Genomic DNA, 21,365 nt, shown 5'->3' on the forward strand with positions numbered 1-21,365 from the left:
CTCGAGTTTGTCGGGACTCGATCCCCAGGCGGCTGCATCCCGCCCCCGGCCCCTGGGATGGCTCGAGTTCGTCGGGACTCGATCCCCAGGCGGCTGCATCCCGCCCCCGGCTCCTGGGATGGCTCGAGTTTGTGGGGACTCGATCCCCAGGCGCGGCGGCCCCCAAGCCTGCACTGGCCCCTTTCGAGCGGGGCCGAGGCGCTGGGGGGAGGGAGCCCCGCTGTCCCCCCCCCGGCGCCCGCCCGCGCCCTGGGGAGGCTGGAATGAGGCTTGGCCCGGACCCGGCCGCCGCCGTCCAAGCGCGAGGAGCGAGCACAGAGCGGCCATTGTGCGCGCCGAGGAGGCCGAGATAGTGCTGGTTTCTCCTGCAAAAATACGGCCTGAAATCGGGCCCAAGGTGGTGGTGGTTTTTTTTTTTTTTTTTTTAAAGAAACAGAAGCAACAAGGCTGCCGGTGTTCTCCGGCGAGCGCGGCGGCTCCGGGAGGGACGCGGCGGCCCCGGGACGATGCCCAGCCTGGGGCCGGTCCTGCACCGCCACCGGCTCTGGCTGCGGTTTTGCACCCCGGGCCCTTCGCGCCCGCTGCAGCCGCCTCCGTCTTGCAGGCCGCCGCGGCAGGGGATCGTTATCACCCCCGGCTTCGAGATAGGAAGCGCAGACAGAGGCCGGATGCAGGTACTTGATCCCATCAGCTCCGAGCAGGGAGCCAGGAGTGAGATCAGCGGCTCGGGCCGCGCTCCAGCCCAGCGGAGGCGGAGGTTTGCACCGGGGGCTCGGGATGAACAGCGGCGGGGCAGACGGGCCGGTCCCCGCAGCACCGGCACACGGGAACGGAGCCGCTAACGCACCTCACGGGCTGCGGGAGCCGGGGCTGGAGGACGGAGGGCCCGGCGTCACGGAGGGGAGAGCGGAGGCGGGAGCCGGGGCTGGAGGACGGAGGGCCCGGCGTCACGGAGGGGAGAGCGGAGGCGGGAGCCAGGGCTCCCCGCACGGAGCATCTCGCGCAGCGGCTGCTGGGTTTCCCCTCCGCTCCTTCCCCGCCTGCAGCCAGGAGGCTTCGGGGATGGTTTGGACCAACATCCCCTCGGGAGGCAGGAGGGCAGCGCCTGCCCCTCACCCTGGCCTCTGGTCGAGGACGACCTCCAGGACCGCGGGGGCACCGCCAGCCCTGGAAGAGAGAAGGACCTTACTCAGCTCGCACCAAAGCTGCTCGAGGCGCCAGGCCCGGCTGCCGAGGCCCTTCCCTGGCCCAGGTGGGTTTGCCGGAGTCGCCTTCCTTAACCGGAGCCCGCGGCCGGATCCCGGCAGGATCTGCGAGGAGCAGAGGGAGGGTGAGGGACAGGCCAGGCTGGATTAAGGCCACCCTCTGGTGGCAGCAGGAAACCAGTGCCGAGAGCAGAGCCCGGGGACCTGCCACCTGCAGGGCCCAGCGGACCTTCCTCGAGGACAGGGCTCAAAAAAAGGCAAAAAAAGGCAAAAACAGCAGCTCTGAGGGGCTCCCGCTCTCAGCGGCAGCCAGGAGAGGAGCGAGGCGAGAGCTCGGGCCCAGCCCGCTGCCCCGCAGCACCGGAGCAAGAGACTTGCAAATGATTTGGGCATTAAAGGGTATTTTAAAGATTAGTTTTATTGGAGGAAACGAGAGAAAAAAAAAAAAAGCAAATCAGGGTGGGGGGTTTACATAATAAAAGACATCTCCCAGGAAGTCCACGACCGATTACAAATCATTTTCATAGAAGATATTTTGTACAAATTTTACATGTTATCTTCAGAACGTGTAAAATGCAGCGAGTGAACTTGTCCTGCCAGCGAAGGGGGGGGAGCGGCGTGCGGCCCCCTCCCCGGTGGGATTTAGCGATGACCCTCCGAGCCGAGCGGTGCCGAGACCGACGGCAGCGCCGCGGCGGGAGCCCAGCTCTGCTCCGGGGCGGATTTTGAAGCACAGCCTACGTCCTGCCTACGGCACATGCTGTCCCCTTGGTGTCATGGTTTCTTGAACTAGCTAAAAAACCCCACGTCGCTGAAATCACCGAACGGCGGCCGCTGCAGGGACCTGCTGGTGGCTCTGACCGGAGAGGCAAGAAAGCGTCTCTCCTCCTCCCCTCTCCCCAGTAAAGGGTGACAGTCACCTCGCATGCACGTGCTTTGGAGCGTTGGCCACATCACAACGCGGATATCTACCCTGCCGACCACGTTTTGGACCCCACGTCCCCCCGCGGCCCGCACAAGCCTTGTGCCACGAGCAGGCGCTGACCTGGCCGTCGGCTCGGAGATCTGGTGAAGGTGAGAAGTTCTGCTAAAGCATTTCCGATTTTGAGATCATGCCAATTCCGGGCTATTTCGCTACGAGCGGTTCAGGGCTTGGGGAGCATTGCTCCTGCCACGGAGCGCCAGCATCTGCTCGCCCGAGGGACGGGACGCTGGAAAAACAGATGTTGGGTGAGGAGAGGTGAAACTCCCCAGCACCGCACTAGCTCCTCACGCCCAGGATAAGCAAGGAGGAAGAAGAGGGAGAAGAGAAGGTGCCCGAGGGGATGCCGATACCTTGTAGGAACGGACGCTTCCACCTGCTGCCACGTTGCTCCCTGCCAAGCTGGAGGAAGGGCATCGAGTCCACGCTCCAAAATACCAGCAGAGCCTCCGTGAGCTTGGCTGCGCGCACAGGACTCGTGGTGCTCCGGTCGTTCCTGAACGAGGTATCGGACGCTTCCCCCTCCCCAGGGAAAACCTGCCTTTCCTTTCCGGACGGGATGGCCCCAGCCGAGGCATCCAGCAACTCGGAGCCCAGCACAGCTGAGGCACCCAACGCGCAGAGACAGGCTGGATCCACGCTCCCCCTCCCCGCGCAGAGGCCTCACCCCGCGCTGGCACGGCAGCCTCCTCCCCGGCTGCGCGGGGCAGTGCTCAGCGCTGCGCTGGAGAGGAGACAGCGCCTCGCAGCAAGCTAGAAGAACCTCAGACTACATATCCCTACCTTCAAGGTGATCTTTTATTTAAGGTAGCGTTGCAGAATTCATCCATTTTAGGCTAGCAAGAAGATGAGGGAGAAAAGCCAGTTCTTCCTTAGCTGCCCTAGTGCTCAAAGCGCTCACGCCTCTCCGGAGTCCCTGGCTACCGCGGTCTGCGTCCGCACTACCTGACAGGACCTAGGCTCTAGCCACACCGGAAGCTGCTCCGCGTCCTCGGCTCTGGGACAAGCCCGAGGTGCTTTCCTTTGAAAAACCTGCACTTCTCTCGCTACTCTTTGTAGAGGTTTCTCCAGTTAGTTCAATACTTTAAAGGCTGCAGCAGCATGCAAGAGATTGTTTCCTTTTTTGTACTTTGCGTTTGATTTTTTTTTTCTTTTAAAAAAAGTTTAAGAAAGGTCTCCAGGAGATGTTGAGTTTTAGGTTTTATTTCTGTCTTGTCTGGATAGAGGTTTGGTTTTACTCTCCAAATGATCCCGGGTGGCAACTGGTTAGGAGACAGCGCAGGGCCTGGAGATTTTACTCAGCGCATTCTTCATCTTCGCCATCATCTTCGCCATCTACTGACAGAGCAGCATACTTGCTAGCGTGGCTGAACTGCTGAAAGAGAGGGGACCAAGAGACATATATTATGTTAAGACTCCAGGCAAAGCATTCAGTCAGTTATTCTACAGTCTTTGTGAAAGGGCGGTCAGACCCCTGCCTCACTATGCAGTGGGAAAAAAGAAAAAACAAACAGGTCTAGAAGAAGGGGCCCATCTTCTGGTGATTTAAGACCAGGACTCGGCCCAAGCGCAGGTACTAGGGCAACACCAGGCATAATCCAGCACATCATCGAAACAGGAGTCGGAGGTGCTGAAGTCTGGTCAGACTCATTATTTCCACAGCTCTCCCACCGCCCTGTCTCCCTTCAAGCCTCCTGCCACCCGAGATTTAAAGATCCCAGACGCAAACAGCAATAATTTGCACACAGGGGCTCTAAGGCACAGCTGGGAACCGAACCCAGGTATTCCAAGGCCCAACCCAGCCCCGAGGCACAAGCCCAACACTCCTTCGCTGACACCACTGCTTTTAAAGCTGCAGCTAGCAGGCGAGATGCTTACGGAGGCTGGGTTCTCATCAAGTTTCTTTGGCTCAGATGCAGGTCTTGAGTCATGATCCTTTCTGCTTTCTTTCCTGTAAGAATCAGAGCCCAGTTAGGTCGAGGTGCTGCTGGAAGCAGTCAGCTTGCTACCAGGCTACACCCGCACTCGCTAGCCCAGTGCAGGGCGACTGTGTTGAGGGCAAAAGGAAACAGCCTGCACCTCCCAGCAGGCAGGTCAGCAGGGATTTTATGCAGCCCAGGTCTTAACCCAGTACTGATCTGCACCCAAACACAGCATTATCTCTCCTCACAGAGGAGCAGAGTCTCACAGATTGCAGTGCTGGGGGGGAAGGGAGGGCAAGTCTAAGTGCAGACCTGCCTCAACGGCTGCATGAGCTGCAGACGGGTTGGGCTTGGGGATATCCTGCTTTCCAAACTCAGGGCTCACATGCCGACGGCTCAGGAGCCAGGATTTTGCTGAAAGCCTGCGTGGATGCTGCAGCGAGCGCCCAGGGCCACCTACCTATCTGAATCTCCTGGGCCACGGCTGGAGCTCCCGCTTCGGACCTTCGAACCACCTTCCTTCCCACCGTCCAGTTTGTTCTCATCTCCTGAAGGGGAGAAAGGCCAGGAGGTCTCACATCATCCCCTCCGGCCGCCAGAGCCCTCAGACGTGCCACCACGAGCTGAGGGAACTGAGGGCGGCTGGACGCCGTGCGAGGAATGCTGCTCCATCCCGCCTCACCTTCGCCCCATCCTCCCGCACACCACCCTGCCTCCGGCCTCACATCCTGCTCTGGGCTTCCGCTCCCGGGAGCGCTGGCAGCCCGAAGCCCCCAGGCCAACGTCTGGCATCTGTGCCCTTTCCCACACAGGAGACAGTTCTGCCAGCTCTGCGGTTCCTACCTACTTGGCACTTCCCTAGAATTGCCTTCCTCGTCCTACCCACACGCTTCAACGGAGAGAAACGAGCCCTGAGCTGGTCCCTGGATGAAGTTTTAAGATCGCGTTTGCTTACAGAGTTTCAAGTCATGTACCAGCCACTCCTAGAGCCGGGAACATCTCACATTCCTACAGCCGAGCGCTGCAAGCTCTCTTCTCTCACAGGGCAGTGCGCTGGCACACTGCCCTCAACCCCGAGCGCCGGCATCAGCCCTGTCTTACCTTTCCTGTGAGCATTCTTCGGCGGTGCCCCATCTTCCAACTGCAGGCTTGGTGCTGTCTGGCTGCCACTGGGGAATAAAGGACACAACTGTGAAGACCTGGAGAATGAGATGGCTGATACCAGGGAGAGCCACGTGCTGCCTGGGGAGCCTCGATCCCTGGGCAAGAGGAACACTAACTACCATCGGGACAGACCAGACTGTGGCAGCTTCAACAGCCTCCTGGCACCGGGGACCTAGAGGGTTAAGGCCAGGCCACACTCCAGAGCCTCTTCCGTCCTGGCACTAACCTTGTAGGAGAGTGCTGCTCCGAATCAGAGCTCTGCGAGCGGCCAGGGGGGTTACTGCTTCGCTTCACCCAGGCGTTCTCCTTCGGTGGTGGCGCAGGCATCACCTTCAGAGGCTGCTTCTCCTCTCGAGGTTTGGAGGTGGGAGATGGGGCATCGTCCTCTTTAGTGAAGGTTTCATTCTCCAAAGATTTCTCGCTCTCCCTCCTTCGTGTGGCTGCAGGGAAGACGGAGGCAGTGAGCAGAGCAGCAGGACAGGGACAGTGCGTAGGCTTTGTGACAGATGCACAAACACTCCCAGCCACTTCTGGTCCCCCACTGATCCGCAAAAGACATGTTTGAATGTAGGATTAGTCGGAAAGAGCACCTATGTACAGCGTGTGCTGTGAGCTAGAATCCTGGGGACGTGGCTTTCGGCCATAAGCTGCTGCTGTGTGACAGGCAGGGCCGGGCTCAGGGCCACCGCGCCCCCGACTTACTTCTGCCTGTTGGGCCGGTTCCCACGGAGGTGCCGGGGGGACCAGAGTTGCCAGTCTGCGAGGACTCGCTCCCCGTCCGCGATCGCTCCTGGTTCTCTTCGCTTCGCCAGCTGGGATGCCTGTGCCGGGGGAGAGGAGGTCGGACGGTGCGCTAGGGAGCCGCTGGGGCAACGCGGGGAGGGGCACGCGCACGGACAGGACCCAGGTGGGGAAGATTTGCAAGTGGGAGACGTTACCAGCACCATCCCCAGGAGAAAAATCAAAGTGGAAAGGTAGAAACAAGCCCACAGCAGGATCAACCTTTCGCTCCCCAGCCTAAGGGACCACCCAACTCCCTGGACATCATCTGAAATACCTGGATGGCTCCTTTTACCTACGGGACAGATTTTAAGCCCAGTAGCCCACCTTAGGGCAGCCACATCCCCTAGGTCAGCACATCCCTGGCAAAGCCTCCCTCTGCCACAGCCCTGCTCCCTGCCCACCTCTCTCGGGGCCGTCTCTCTATCCGCTTATCATCCTCCAGCTGGCGTTGCAGCTTCTCTTGCTCCTTCTGTAGTCGTTCTTCCACCTCGCGCTCCCTGGCAGCCGTGTCCACGGGCTTGGCCCCCCCGAAGATGGAGGCAGCCCGGCTGGACTGGGGCGCAGGGGCCACGGAGGTCTCCTCCTCCTTGGGTGCGCTCCTGGGCTTCAGGTTCAGTTTCGGCCTCTGAGTGGGACCTGGGAAGGAGGTTGATCAGGGTGAGCGAGCACGAAACCCACCCCAAACAGCTCTCAGATCTCGGTTTCCCTCCACCCTCGCAAGCAAAGCCATTACCTCTGTCCTCACGCCGGAAATCATCCCGGCCGTAATCATCCCGTGAATTCCACCTGTCCATCCGGTCATCCCGCCGGTCATAGCGGTCTTCGTAGCGGTCACCGCCCCCTCGGTAGTCATCATCCCGGCGATACCCGCTGCCAAAGGCCCTCCTGCCACTGCCTATCCTGGAATCATAGCCTGCGGGAGGAGAGGAAACCCTGCTCGGTTACTCCTGACGCTATGCTACCCCCGAGGCTGGCTGGGTGCAGAGGAGGCCGCCTTCCCTGCAGGCTACTGTCTTCTACACACAAAGGCCTGCAAGTTTGGGCCACACCAGGGCTCTGATAAGGACTAGGGCAGGGCTAGGCACACCAAAGATTAAAGGTGCCTGAAGGGGAAAACCAACAGTTCATCTTCCACACCCCCTTCCCCAATTACAAGAGGGGAATTGTGCCACGTTGGACAGCTTGTCAACATAGCTGGTGTCACCAGTGGAATTCAAACTGTACGGGCAGCAGCTCATCCTCACCCTCTCCTCCCCGGCAGTCTTTCTGGAACACCTTACCTCGGTCATAATCTCTACTGCGGTCGTCGTAACGATCCCTGCCCCCAAAGCCACGGTCCATATCCCTCCGTGGGCCATCGCGGTACCGATCATCATAGCGATCCCGATACCCTAGAGGCAGGGGGAGAGGGCACAGGATGAGCGAGGCAGCTCTGGAGAGCCTGGCGCTTCTAACACACCGCCCCAACACGTTATCTGCCGTTTAAGAGCTCAGATGGCAGATACCGGCAAGGATTTTCCTGTGCTCACTACTGTAATCGTCACAAACCCCACGCAAAGCAGGAAAGTCTTCTACTCTTCTCCTGAAGGGCGACAGCAGAACTGACCCATTTGCCCTTACAATAATCCCTTCAGAGAATTAGCTATGAGTGGCTGCTCTGCTAGTGTCCAGTCACACGCAGAGCACAACAAAGCACACCTGGACATCAAGATAATGCTGATTTTCAGGGGAAACAATGGAAACGAGGAAGAGCTAGCCATATAGAAAGATACAGCAGATTTGGCTCCTGAGAAAGCTCTGTTCTGCAGATGCAGGGGAAGCAACCATAAAGTCCCGCAGGAAATCTGCTTGACAGGGAAGAAGCGGAGGGAAGTGCCTGTGATTATGGATGACCTGAGCAGACACCAAACAGAAGAGACTGGAACCCCTTTCTGATGCAGAAACCTTAGGACTACTCCAGAGGAGATGTAAATTCCTACAGAGAAGTAGTTATGTCACCCTTCTCTCTAGCAACAAGCTGACTTCATTATCTTCAGATGCCCTCAAGATGGACCAAAGAACCTCAGGTTAAAACCCATTGCGTTAGGACAGCAAGAGAACAAACACGCAGCTTTCTGCCAACTCACTATCTCCAAAGCTGTCGTCGCCCCTGCGTGGCGGGTAATCATCAAAGCTATCGGTAGTGGCAGGACGGGCCCTCCAGTCGCTCTCGAATCTCTCTGAGTCACGGAAGCGATCACGATCCCTGCCGAAGCAGCGATCGTCCCGATCTGCAGGGGAAGGGAAAGAAATTTCAGCATGCAGGCAGCTGAGAGCAGCTGTAACTGGTGAATTGAGTGAGAGTTCAAGTTCAGCATGGGCAAAAAACAGTGATTTAAAACACTGAGGACAGTCCAGCCTCTCTGAATTCACCACTTTGCTTTCCTATTGATGTATCAGGAGGAACCGCCAACGCTTTGAAAAGACAACAGCCCTTGGCTGATGCAATTAGTGAGATACGGACAGTATACGGGTGTGGGAGGGACCAACACAACATTATTAGATAAGTGCCAGCAGGCAAAACATCCCAGCTGGGTCCTTCGGCAGAGCAGGCAGGAGCTGAGCCCAGGCCCTGGCCTAAAGCAAGGTTCAGACCCAGTGTTCAGCCTGAAGGACTCCGAATCTCATGCATGTTTGCTGGGTCAGAAAGGCAAGGCTGCCAACTAGCCACCTGTGCCTCCACATCTCGAGCATATGGCAGATTGATCATGACGACAGTGATTCGTCTTCCTTTAGTCAGGCTGCTCAAAAATTCAGCGCAAGACGTGGTTACTGAGTCAGCCGATGTGAAGAGAAGATTGTGACCTAGTACGATATTCACCTTTATCCTGAGCTTGATCAGCAACATCCACTCGTATTCTTCTGTTCCCTAGAGACTGAAAACAACACCGAGAAATCAGCCTTGCAGCCTGAACAGCCGATACTGGGATGATGCCTAAACACAGACAGCGCACGCAGCGGACACCTTTTACAGCACAGGGGGTTCTCCTGGGGACTTGATAGCCCTAAACAGAGCTTTCTTCCCCACTTAAGTCTTTCTCAAGCAGGGGTAGCACCCTCTCTACAAGCAGACACTTCATAACGCATCTTCAGCACACAGGGTGACACAACACTGGGGGCCACGTGCCTGATCTGAAAGGATGACATCAGGGGACTTGCACACACCAGTCCTCTTCCATCAGGTTTCAACTCACCTCTTCATTGAGGCTCAGAGCCTGGAGCAAGGAGTCTATGTCTTCAAATTCAGCATATCCAAAACCTTTCAACCTCTCCGGATTGGTAGGCTCCCGTGGCAAACGTACAGCACTTATCTGCAGAGAAACAGAGGGGAAAGTTTTGATTAGACTGTGGCTCTTTGGTGTTAATAAGATGCTTCGAGTCCACTGGAAAAGGATCAAGTTATTGGCGACCACATAACACATTACAATCAATGGCTTGAACAAATCCTCTCAACAATGAGCAGGGAAAGGGAGGATTAACTCCTCCTTCAAACACACAAGAGGTTCCCTCTAAAAGTGCTACTGTCTGATATTTGTTTGGAGAGAGGAATTTGGTCCTGGCAAGAGGTCTCTAGCTGTCAGCCTCGGTAAGCGCAGATTTCCAATAGCTCCAGTGAGAACCAAATTTTGAAGGGTCAGCCAAATTCTGCAGGGTCAGAACAGCTCTGTTCGGAGGGCAGTGGGTGGTGCAGAGCAGCAGCAGCATTAGCAGGCTGCACATCTAGCTAGTCTGTGCCCCCAGTGCAATGTTTCAACCTGATCAGACACGGGCTCCTCAAGCCCTTGTACCCTTCCCACTTTCATAGCTTGTTTTGGGCTCATGAGAAACTTCTTGCTTAAAGGCAGTTTCTGACCTGCCCAGCAAAGATCCTTCATGTCGCACAGCACAGGTCCTCTGCCCTTTTATTCCCAGCTGCAAGGAGAACTTGCTGGGCAGAAAGGGAAGGTTAGGCTAGGCTGTATGTTGCAGGGGGACATATACATCTCTGGTCACACAGTACTGTATGCTTTAAGCTCTCAGCATCACTTCCAGGCCCTATCAGATGTCTCCTGCACTAATGCCTTCTACTGTCTTTCCCCACTGGAGTTAAGTTTCCAAAGCACGGCTGCTCCCAGGTCACTTCCTGCTCAGAGGCCTGGGAAGCAGCAGACCATGGAGCTCATTATGTTCCGGTAAAAGAAAAGCATAAATTGCATTCAGATGAGCCACATGTGAGGAGCCATCACTCACACGAGCAACAGGAGTGGCTGGGCAGGGAGCTTAAAGCCACTGATGTGGAGCAGTGACTGTTCTGCAAGTGGGAAGGCAAAGCCCAGGAGCAAAATCCGTATTTATCATTTCGCTGCAACCCCCTGCCACTCCGCACAACGTCTCTGCAGCGAGAGGGCTCGGACTGCGAGGGGGCAGCGAGGCGGTTTGCTTCCTGCTGCAGCGAACAGGCGAGTGGCCAGGGAAGCCTGGCTGTGCTGCTCAGACCACCACGACAGAGCTCGAGCTGTGTCCTAACACCCTCAGGACGGCACAGGGCTGTCTCAGACACCAGCAGGCAGCACAGCTGCACGTTGTCATCGGAGATGACTCCACAAGGAAGATGCCTTCCTCCCCCCCAGCAGCCGGGCACCCACCTGCTCTGTTCTGGGCACTGCTCAGCTGCGAGCAAGACACACAACAGCCTCAACACCCCGGACTCTTTGCACGTTGCCCCTCACTTTCCTGCGCAGCACCTGACCCAACTATGTAGCACGAGGAAAACGTTTGCCTAGAGTTGGCTGGGACTGTGGCTTCTCAGTTCCCTCCCACTCACGGCTCCTGTACAGGAGTTTCACCCATGCTATTACTTCCCAAGGAGGAGTGGATGCTGCCTCAGCAGGCACAAAAGGTTAGAAAAACAAGCTGAAAATAGAAGATAAAGGTAAGCAGTGTCACTCTGCCCGCGAGGAACAATCTGCTGCAATCAGCACAGCACACTGTCGTGCGGGTAACGCTGGATTCGAGACCCAGTGACGTGGTGAGCTGTATTTCATACGCTGACCTTCAGAGGAAGGGAAGTGACCATTTCTCATTGCTACTTGCTCTCTCTCCTTCACCCTCCCTATCTCCTTCCTGAATAATCCAAGGGCTCAAACATTGTTAAAACTGGGAAAAAAAAATATTTTCATGGCAGCTCCAGTCTCCCTGGGAGCATCTTCTATTCTCAGCCACGGGGCAGGAAGCATCTTGAGCGAGCTCCAACTGGGAAACTCCTTCAGATTCACGCGCATCCACCACATGCTCGCAGGAGGTGTCAGCCCACACTGACTCGATCCCTGCAGTCCAGCCCGTCAGAAAGCCGGACTAAAAGCTCTGCTGCCAGCTCGCCCTTCTGCTTCAGGGGAGAAAGAAGCAGGAGAGACGTCCCAGCAAAGGAGCTGCCTCCCGAAGAGGGGAGAGGAGCCCCAAGCGATCTGACAGCCATGGCAGGGCAACACTCCCTCTGAAGGCGGGCCTGGAAAACTCCCTCCACAACCCACTCCAGACGCAAACACGCCTTTTGGGAGCCATTTCAGCTGACCCGCAGCAAGATGTCATGGAGCAACAGGTACCAACACATATTACGTGATGAGCCTGAGGAGCCAGGGCACAGGAGCTGCGCGCCAAAGCTACCGCAAGAACATTTCTGGAGCATCTGCTCCGTCACATTTGCTTTAAGACTGGGCTGGGCTGGTCAATTCAGTGTGCAAACCTGTATGTCCTCACTACCCTACCCAGCGGGGTAGGAACAGGGGTTGCGCCATCCAAATTATGGCATTTACGGTCCACGGCTCACTGTTACACCCACAGCACCACCCTGCCACACAGCCCGGACTGGCAGAGAGCTCTTCGAGCCACGCTCTGAGCCGTTACTCACGTTGAGTCCTCTGAAGAAGTCCTTGATGGATTCTTCCGTCACGTCATAGGGCAGGTTTCCCAGAAAGGCGGTATAGGGGGGTGACTTTGGGAGGCGGCTTCTGTCTATATTGGGTTCCCGAGCAGCCCGTGGGGCGGTGGGCAGGATGGAGCGGTCGATCGGAGGGGCCCGGTACACATCGTCATCGTTACTATGCCAAGTGGTGGAAACTAAGAGAGAAATTTTGCAAGTCACCCAAACAAAACACAGCTAGAGACCAGTTACTGTAAATGCCACATCCTCACCGTCCCGCCAGGTGCAAGCGGCAGCAACTCACCTACTTTACAGCTAAGGAGCTTCACGTTAAAGCCCTGAAGTTAATCTGATATGGCTGAACTGTCTGACAGTCCAGTAACGAGAATGCAACAGTTCTCGATGCACTAACGTGACCTTTCCTCAACGCATGCAAGAAGAAAACTGCACAAAAGGCAGAAGAAGGTGCAGCCAAGAGCTAGCCACCAAGGAGAAACCGAGACAGGCTAAAACTGCAAGGGAGAATGATCATTTAGACTGATGACCTGCTTAACAAAGCATTAAGTCCTCCCAGGATTAATTCTTGTTTAAATTACAGCACGTCTTGTGGAAAAATACCACAGCTTGATATTAATGTTATCAGAGGGAAAACTCACTGTAAGCGCTGACCTGTTCCAGCGGGTCATCACCCTCACTACTTAACTTCTCTGTTTTGCTTCTCACGTGAATTTGCCCAGCCTCCACTTCTAGCTGCCAGTTCGCGCTACATCTTTGGCTGTTAATGCTAATAAAAAGCTCTTTATCCAATTTCTGTTCCCCATGTGGGTGCTGTAGGCCACGGTCACATCTCCCTCCCCGTCACCTTCTCTAGACTGTGAGCCCCAGTCACAGCAAGAACTTGGTTCATTCTCTGAGCTTAATTACTACCCAGAAAAGAAACAACTAGCAAATTTCATAATGCTTCAATGTTTTATTTTGGATCATCAGCTGTTAAAGGATATGGTCAACTGACTCAACGTCAAGCTGACAAATCAGAAGTCATTAGAGGTGTAGTTACCAACACTCCACACCCAGCCTTCTCCCAAACTGACCCCACATAGTGCTGCCAAACACAGCAAGGAAGCCAGAAGTGGAGAACATCTTCCTTTTATGCTGCAAGCCAAGAGACTTTTCAGTGTTTTACTGTTAAAGAGCTGTTTGGGAGCCGCGTACTCCTGAGAGCCGGGAAATGACAGTACCATCTCCTTCCAGGTCATCTGTCTCGTCGGCCCAGCTGACTGGTTTGGGAATATAGGTAGGTCCACCGCCACCACCACCGTCCTCTGCCAGAAAGTCCGTCAGAGTGAGGGTCTTGCCCTTCTTGTTCTTCTTCTTAGCTGTCAGAGAGAAAGAGAGAAGGACCAGGGTAAGCCATGTCCTGGAACAGCCTTGTTCTGTTTTGGTGAGGGAACAAGGACTAGTCTGAATGACTTACGGGTGTCAGTGGGGGACACAGCTTTGAGCTGCTCTGGGGTGACCTGTCATCTCGGACAGAGAACATCCCAGAAGCGGAAGGGACAGGAAGAGATCAGACAGCTCATTGGGAAGCTGGACACACACCGCCACACCCAGAGCACCACGAAATCCGCCCCTTTGCCAAGCAGCATTAGCCCAACTCCGCCTGCCCGCGAGCCCGGAAGGCCGTTTCCCAGTAATTCCTGTCCCATGTTCGCCTCCCACCTCCTGACACTCCCACGCTATTAACTAGGAAGTCCTGGCTTTTGCTGCAGCCTGGCCACGTCCAGCAGGGAGGCCACGTCCAGCAGGGACGTGACACACAAGAGATTCGTTTCATCATGTTCTGTAAAACCCTGAGATGGAGCAAGATCCTCCGGCGGAGGCGACTGCTCCTTGCCAAACACCGTGACCTCTCCCAGCTCTCCTCCCCGGCCCTCTCACCTTTACTCCTTTCCTCAGCCCAAAACAACACTCAAAGGAATTCAGTCCTCAGCACCAGGCTCAAACACATCTCCCTGCCCAATTTTCCTGCGCTAACATAGATCCTGTGCTGCTCCTGTAGAAAAGCCCAGGGCACCAGCCACTGCCTGCGCAGAAGCCTCCAGACTCCAAACCAGATCTGAGCCATCGCCGCGTGGCCGAAACGCTCCTCGACACAGACACGCAGGTCACCCGATCCGCACTCGGTGAACGGGTGAGCGTGGCAGGAAAATGCCACCTGATCCTTCTTATTTTTAAATTTTTAGGGGACAACAGCCTCAATCTGAGCACAAGACAAGCTCACACTCGGGGCTCCTGTCACTTGCAGCACGCTCACGCTTTGCCGGTCAGCTGTAGGCACAAGTCTCCCCATGGCGCTCGGCTGTTTATTTTCAGGGAGGAGGTGATAAAGAGAAGAGCAGTCTTTGCAGGGATAGCTTCGACCAACACGTCTCAGGCTACAAGCAGCGAGAACCAGAGCTGCGGCGAAGCACAGCACAGCGATCCCACGGCCAGTGCCAACTGAGCTGGCTCCGGAGCCAAAAGCTGGCCGGCTGTCCTAGCCGACATCTTAACGAACATGCCGGGGCCAAAAAGCAAACTGTTTACACGTCAGAAAGCCATTACGGATCAGACGCAAGCTGCTTTGCTGCTTTCCCAATTCCTGCAGGCTGGGGATTTGGGATATTTTGGCTCTGCAAGGAGCAACTGCAAGCGACCGCAGCTCCGTACATGGTTTTCCGTCAAGGCTTTGCAACCATCTGACAAAAGACGTGAGCGGCGATGGGCTCCAACAACTTCGAACAGCTCCAGCGAATCCGGACTATTTTTAGGACGACGGGTGTGATGCAGTTACAAAACTGGTGTTTTTCCTTGCGGGAAGCATTGCTGCCCCCCCGCGGCCCCGTGCGGCTGGAGCGCAGGCCGAAAGCACGTTTACCTGCGAAACGGATTTACAGGCAGAGCCCAGAGGGCACTGCCGAAAACCAAAAACCTCCTCAGAGACACGAGCAAAGCGGGTCTCACTGGAACGTAACGCTAGGTCATTTCAGCCCCCCAAAAACCCAGATGTGCAAGAGGTAGTTAAGTGCTTTTGGCTGTGGACAGACCTCACTGCAGCACGCCGCGGCCACGAGGAACGATACAAAACTACGTCCTTTTCAGCTGCAGCACGTTAAGTTGGAGCCTCGTACACGGCCAGTTCGCCCCGCTTTTGTTTAAACCGCATCAAAACACACATTTACACTCTCACACAACTCAGAAAAGCGGGAAGCGGTCTTCGGTTTGAAGAGTTGCCTTAGGGCTGAGCGTGGAAGATGGGGCAGGATTTCAGGCAGCGAAGGAAGCTCTCAGAGCAACCTCAGCCCCGCTTTTTCAGGAGCACGCCGTGACTTTGGAGACCCAGTCTGAGGGTTTTTATGAAGCACTTCAGTGCTCACCCTCTGGAAGAAAGAAATGCCAGGCCACTTTAAAAGATACTACAAGGCAAGCAACCCAAACCACTAATTGCTTTGGAAAACGTACGCTCTTATCTTTGCTAAGAACAAATAATAAACTTTGGCACTCTTGGACGTCACACAGATATCTCCTACCAGCCTCCTGGCAGGGGAGTGTGAGAATTAATCGGTAAAGATATTGCAGCACCCTTAACAAACATAAAAATCACAAATTTGGAGTTTTACAGGCTACTAATTTGCCATCTCTAATTAGCCAACACTTGCCTGCCATTCGTTTGCTCAGAGCTGGAAGAGCGAGGGATTGGTCGGAAGAGCAGCTAAAATGGTCCTTCCACAGCGTTTCTCCATGAGCATCAGTGTAACGACTGCGAGTATCTTCTGCACAAACTTGGCGTGGAAATAAGACGGTGAAGAGCTGCAGGTACACAGTGACTGCCTACGCGCGACACCAGTGCTGACTCCTAGCCCTCGGACCTCCTGATTGTGTTATTCTCTTTCCTTTTGTCCTCAAGTTCGGGTTTTAGCTCAGCAAGAAACCTCACCCCGCTATGTCAGCTGTGTATCGCGGAGATGCAGCCGTTCCACCCTCCTGGACACACTCCGAGCATCTCAAATACCTTACAAGAAAAATCACTGCCTGGAAACGCTAGCGGAGCGCTCACGTTCTCCACCACACTGTCCCCAGACCTTCGTTTCACACATCTCCTGACCGCAGCCTCCCAGGTAGCCAGGCCCTACAGATAACAGTGTACAAGAGAGGGCTGGGCAACAGGACGCGAGTCGCCCTAACTCGGGCACCCCGCGCCCCAACCCGTCCTGCCGAGCACGTGTCGGCTCTCAGCAGGGCGGCCACGGCCTCGGGGCATCCTCTGCGCTCCTGACACGCAGGCTGAGGAGTCCTGCGGAGCTTCACTCGTCACCGGGGGCTCCCGCGGGGCCGAGGAGCATCGTACGTCTGCTCAGGGCGTCGAGCTGTGCTCGGCCCCACTGCCGGACTACAGCTCCGTCCCAGGCGGTGCTCACGGTAAGGTTGTGACTAACGAGCAGCACGGGATGACAAACAGCAATTAAAAAACGCCTCTGCTGTCCCTGGGTCCTACCGGTCCCGGTGGCTGTCGCCCCTGTGGCTCTGACCACGCGTTGGGACAGTGGCCCTACGCGCCCTCGGAGCTGCGAGCATGGCACCGCGCTCTTCCTCCGAGGCCGACTCACCCGGGGTGGTCGCGCTCCCGGGATACAGCTCTCCGCTGACCTCACCGCCCAAGGAAATCTGAACACCAACCCCCAGGGTCGAAATACCAGAGCGAGAGCCACGTCGGACCCTCCCCGAGACCCCGGCTGCCACCAGGGCTCAAGGACAGCCCCACTCGAGGCAGCCCGGCCACCGCGAGAGGAGCTAGATCCTGGCTTCTGTCTTTCCTCTTCAATTCAGCCTTTTCCTCAGGGGCAGCAAGATCGTGATAGCGCTCGGGAGAAAACTTTTCCAGTGCTCGGTTTTCTTCCCACATCTCAGGCCACTTCCCTTTCCCTCCCTGCTCTCACAGACATCACAAGCTACATTTTAGGATTCAACGTGATTGCAGAAACTTCCGTTTCGGAGCCCAACGCCTACCCAGATGCTCTGGGGAGAGACCGGCTGCAGAGGGCGAGCCCAGGGCCACCCACACCCCTCACCGCCCCGAAAGAGCCGGCAGTGTCACCAAGCCACCTGGCTCGGTGGCATCTCCGCAAGGTCCAGCACCAAGCACGGCATCAACGGAGCGACTCCTCCGAACCAACCACGCACCTTCCTCCGCTGCCCACGTGGGAAAGGGGCAGCGCGGAGCACAGCAAGGGGGAACGCGCTCGAACCCCTCGTCCCGCCCCCCCAGCCCAAATCCTGCAGCTAAGTCGCACACTCCGAGGGGCTTTCCTTTTTCTACGGCCTCATTCGGTTGCCGTGGAAACAGCAGTGAAATCACACACTCAGCACTGTGACTTCACACCTATGTTAAGGGGAGAAAAACGCCTGGGAACACAAGCGGGTTTTGTCCGGTCACAACACAGGCGCGACAAGCACGTGCCCACCGCACCGCCAGCCCCGCTTCGGACAGCGCTGCGCAGCCGCCACGGCCCCCAGCCCCCTTCACACCCCCTCAGCCACCCCGTATCCCAGCGAATCCCCCTTTACAGCGTCTGCACCGGGGACGGCCGAGCCGAACTCCCCCGGCAGCCTCCGTGCCGGTGGGGCGGCGAGGGGAGGCACAGAGCAGCCAGACGCGGGCCCTGGCGAAACGAGGCGCGTCGCCGGGGTCCCGAGGCACAAAAACTCTTCCAGGAGCTGCTCTGTGCAGGTCACGGACCAGACGCTGCAGCAAGACTCGTCCGAAACACGTTTACCGCGCGGGTCGTACAATCTGAGTTTCCGCATACGAAAAATTCGAGCCGTGTAGCCACTTCCCACCTCGGCCCCTCGGATGCCTTTGCTGCGACGGAAAGCGCCCTTCCCACGTCGACGCCTCCTGCCCCGGAGCACCAGCACCCCGGGGACCACGTAAAACACGGCGCGGGATGGCGAGAGGTGCCTGACCTCAGAGCGCGACACCCTCGAGCTCCCCAGCGTCGCGTGAGCGGCTGCATTTCGACGGCGACTGCTCTCGTTCAGGGACCTTCCCCAGCGCCGGGAGCCTCGCAGCGCCAGCGCACCGCTGGACCCCCACATTTTGATGCCAATTTTTAACCTCATCTTGAAGGTTTAATCCACAAGCACGTGCCCAAAGCTACAGGGACTGCGGATTTCAGTCGGGTTACTCCTTTGGAACAGTTAAAGTTCCCTTTGCCAAGGGTAAACTCATGGAAATATGACGTCAGGCCCGGATAAAAACGCTGGGAGATAAGCGGCAGCGACCTACTGCGGTGACTGCCTGGAAAAACGAAGCAGAAATGCCCTCCTGCCAGAGACAAGTGTCATTTGCACAGACAGGAGGCTAACAGTATGTTTTAGAGCCGGGCGGCCCTCCCCGCCGCTGCTCCCGCGGTGCCAGCGATGCCTTCTAACGACAACGGAGCCACTAACGAGCAGCCACCGGTCTCCAAAACCTGCAGGCTGGCTGTTTGCTCAATTTGCATCAAATGGCTGACAAGTCCCAGGCAGGAGCTGACAGGATGAAGCAACTTCGGTTGCAGAATAACAGCGCCGCTTCATCTGTCAAAGCCCCGCACGGCTCGGGGAAACAATGCAGGGAAAATCCACCTGGACAAAAGCCGCCCTGCTCGTTAGCTTTTAACCCCGTCGAAGGGCGGCCGTCCCCCTGCGAGGCACCGGTCCTCCTGGCAACCGCCAAGAGCCGCGAGGAGGTTTTGACACCTACCAGCGAAGGAACTGGGTCACAAAATCCTGCAAAGAGTCCGCCGACCGCTATCTGCGACAAACAAAATCCCGTGCCTCTGCTCGAGCTCGGAGCCCCGAGATGCTGCAGTTTTGTTTTGGACTTGGAGGCAGGCTCGCGGGGCTGGGGACCCGTCTGCGCAGCCTCAGATAAGGGCCTGGAGCAATTCCCCACGAACCCACCCTCAGTTACCAAGAAATGCAAAGATATTTGTTATTAACCCTTCTCTAACACAACATAAAGGGTCATTTATTATTGCTGCAGCTCTGCAAGCCAAAATCTCACCAGTGAACAGGCTGCATCGCTCTTGCTCACTAAGTGCTTCCCCAAGCACAGCCAAAAATAACGAGCAGGCTGCAAGGGAACTAACTGTACTTAATGCAGTCACAAACAAGCAATTTAAGGAAGATCAATCAGGTACAACCAACATTTCCTCTCGCATTTAAATGCACTATCCCGGTTTAGGTTTTCCTTATTTTACTCGTAAGGGTCTTGCCAGGCACATGCATATTCTGGTGCCAGGTTTCAGCCAGCCGCAAGCACAGTGGCTTGGGAAGCCACAGAAGGGAGGAAAGAAAGCAAGCAATTTCAGCATTTCCTTCTCCTGCTGCTTCGCTACGAAATACAGGACCTCACAGTCCTGCTGGTGGGACTCCAAATGGCGCCTGCGAACCGAACAGAGCGTCTCAGTTTTGGAGGACTGCAGTTCCAATCCGTGCCCCTGATATTTTAGTCTACAGTGAAAGCAATGTTCTCGCAGTAAACATGTGGTGAATTCAGCAGCATGTATTTTATTCGGAAAAGGAAAGGGATGGAATATTGCTCAGTTTGGAGAACATTACTGTTTGGGAAAGGGAAAATAACCTGCCTCTTTAGACTGGTGCCTTGATCTTATTATACACATCAAGCACTGCACTACCACCATCTTATGAAAAATAAATGCAACGAAAAACATGCATGCTCTGCTGCCTCTCCTCCTGGGAGCCATGTGGCACAAAGCCAAGTGAACCAGCACCGCGGGGCTCCCTGCGCGGCCGGGGCTCTTGCTCTGACTGCGACTGGAGGCGTAAGCAGAGGAATAGGTGAAAAATAAGCTGTCCCGCTCCCCCCCCCTTTATTTTTTTTAAAAGGTCTCTGGCTGGTCAATTATGAAACCTCCGTATAACCCCAAAATGAAACGACTTCTGCTCCACGCCTCGCGTGCGGGCACTGACTGCGTGCCAGCAAGCGCCCACAGACCAGAGGGCCCCGACTGCTGTCAGAGACCCGCCAGGGCCAAGACTGCGCCCTCAGCGTGGCCGTTAACCTACTGTCGCCCCTGCGGAGGTCGTGCCCTGCCGGCTGTTAACTCGCGGAGGCAGAATAGCGAGGGGCCCCCGCGGGCGGCGCTCCCGGCCCGAGCGGGCAGGAGGCGGCCGGGGCCCGCAAGGAGACTCAAGGGTAGCTGCTCCCGCAGGGCGACGCCTGCCACCATTTGCCGCAGCCGGCTGCACGGCCGCGGCTCGCAGCCCCAGCAGAGCGGGCCCGGGGCGGGCGGGCGGGCGCGATGGGGCGGCGAGGCCGGGCCCGGTACCGGCCCCCCCCCCCCCTCCCCGCCCCGCCGCAGCCCCGGGCCCGGCCCGACCGCGTGCGAGCCGCGCACCCACGTGGGTGCCGCCCTGCCCTGCCCCCCCCACCCCGGCCGGCCAACCCCGCGCCTGCGCAGTGGCGCGGCCGAAGGTTCCATCTGGCTCGCTCCCTCCCTTCCCCCCCCCACCCGCCCCGCGATCCGTCAATCACCGGCGGCGGCGCGAGCCGCCACCACCCCCCCCGCCTCGCGCGGGCGCGCGCGCCCCCCCACCAATAGCACGCGGGCGCGGGAAGGGGGGGGGCAGCGCCGCGCGCGCGCGCCGTCCCTGAGGGGTGGGGGCGGGGTGGGGGGGAAGCGCCCGGTCCGCCGCCGCCTTTCCCCCCCCCCGCCCCGCCTTTCGCCGCCGCCCCTCCCGCCACTGTCGCCCGCCTCCCGCGAAGCGGCGGCGCCCGGCGCGGCGGCGGGAAACCCATCGGCGCCGCCGCGGCCAGCGCGGCCCGCCGGGCGGCCGCCGCCGCCGCGCACCGCTCACCTGAAGCCGCCATGTTGGGAAGAGGCAGAGAAGGCAAAGGACCCGGATGGAGCCGTCACGTGATTATGAGCGGCCCCGCCCCCTCCCCCGGCGGGGGCGGGGTGCGACGCGGCGCGGGGTGTATTCCGTGCGGCGCGCGCGGGCGCGGCTGATTCTGTGGTTGGCGTCGCCGCCCGCGCCGCGACCGGCCGCAGCTTCCCTGCGCGGCTCCCGCCGGCCCTCGTGCAATGCACCATCACCCCCCGTGCACTGCCAGTCCTCGTGCAATGCACCATCACCCCCCCGTGCACTGCCAGTCCTCGTGCAATGCACCATCACCCACGTGTGCACTGCCAGTCCTTGTGCAATGCACCATCACCCCCCGTGCACTGCCAGTCCTCGTGCAATGCACCATCACCCCCCGTGCACTGCCAGCCCTCGTGCAATGCACCATCACCCCCCCGTGCACTGCCAGTCCTCGTGCAATG

The 21,365-nt window shown here is 57.4% G+C and overlaps 1 protein-coding gene across 2 annotated transcripts; it reads right to left on the reverse strand.

The window, feature by feature from the left end:
- Nucleotides 1–3,374: 3,374 nt before the first annotated feature.
- EIF4B (eukaryotic translation initiation factor 4B) lies at nt 3,375–21,013 on the reverse strand. 2 transcript variants are annotated; one of them, XM_064498634.1, is made up of 15 exons: nt 20,899–21,013; nt 13,233–13,370; nt 11,983–12,191; nt 9,290–9,406; nt 8,917–8,971; nt 8,183–8,326; nt 7,337–7,447; nt 6,790–6,969; nt 6,458–6,692; nt 5,976–6,094; nt 5,500–5,713; nt 5,211–5,278; nt 4,570–4,657; nt 4,066–4,138; nt 3,375–3,559 (listed from the first exon to the last, which is right to left on the reverse strand). In XM_064498634.1, exons 1-15 carry the CDS (start codon nt 20,909–20,911, stop codon nt 3,482–3,484), a joined length of 1,842 nt encoding a protein of 613 aa, XP_064354704.1. In that variant the 5' UTR covers nt 20,912–21,013; the 3' UTR covers nt 3,375–3,481. The 2 variants fall into 2 exon arrangements, with proteins under 2 accessions (XP_064354704.1, XP_064354703.1); XM_064498633.1 differs by having other exon boundaries at nt 3,375–3,562.
- Between the last annotated feature and the right edge of the window lie 352 nt (nt 21,014–21,365).

Source organism: Dromaius novaehollandiae, chromosome 28 (assembly GCF_036370855.1).
Source record: "Dromaius novaehollandiae isolate bDroNov1 chromosome 28, bDroNov1.hap1, whole genome shotgun sequence".
NCBI lineage: Eukaryota > Metazoa > Chordata > Aves > Casuariiformes > Dromaiidae > Dromaius > Dromaius novaehollandiae.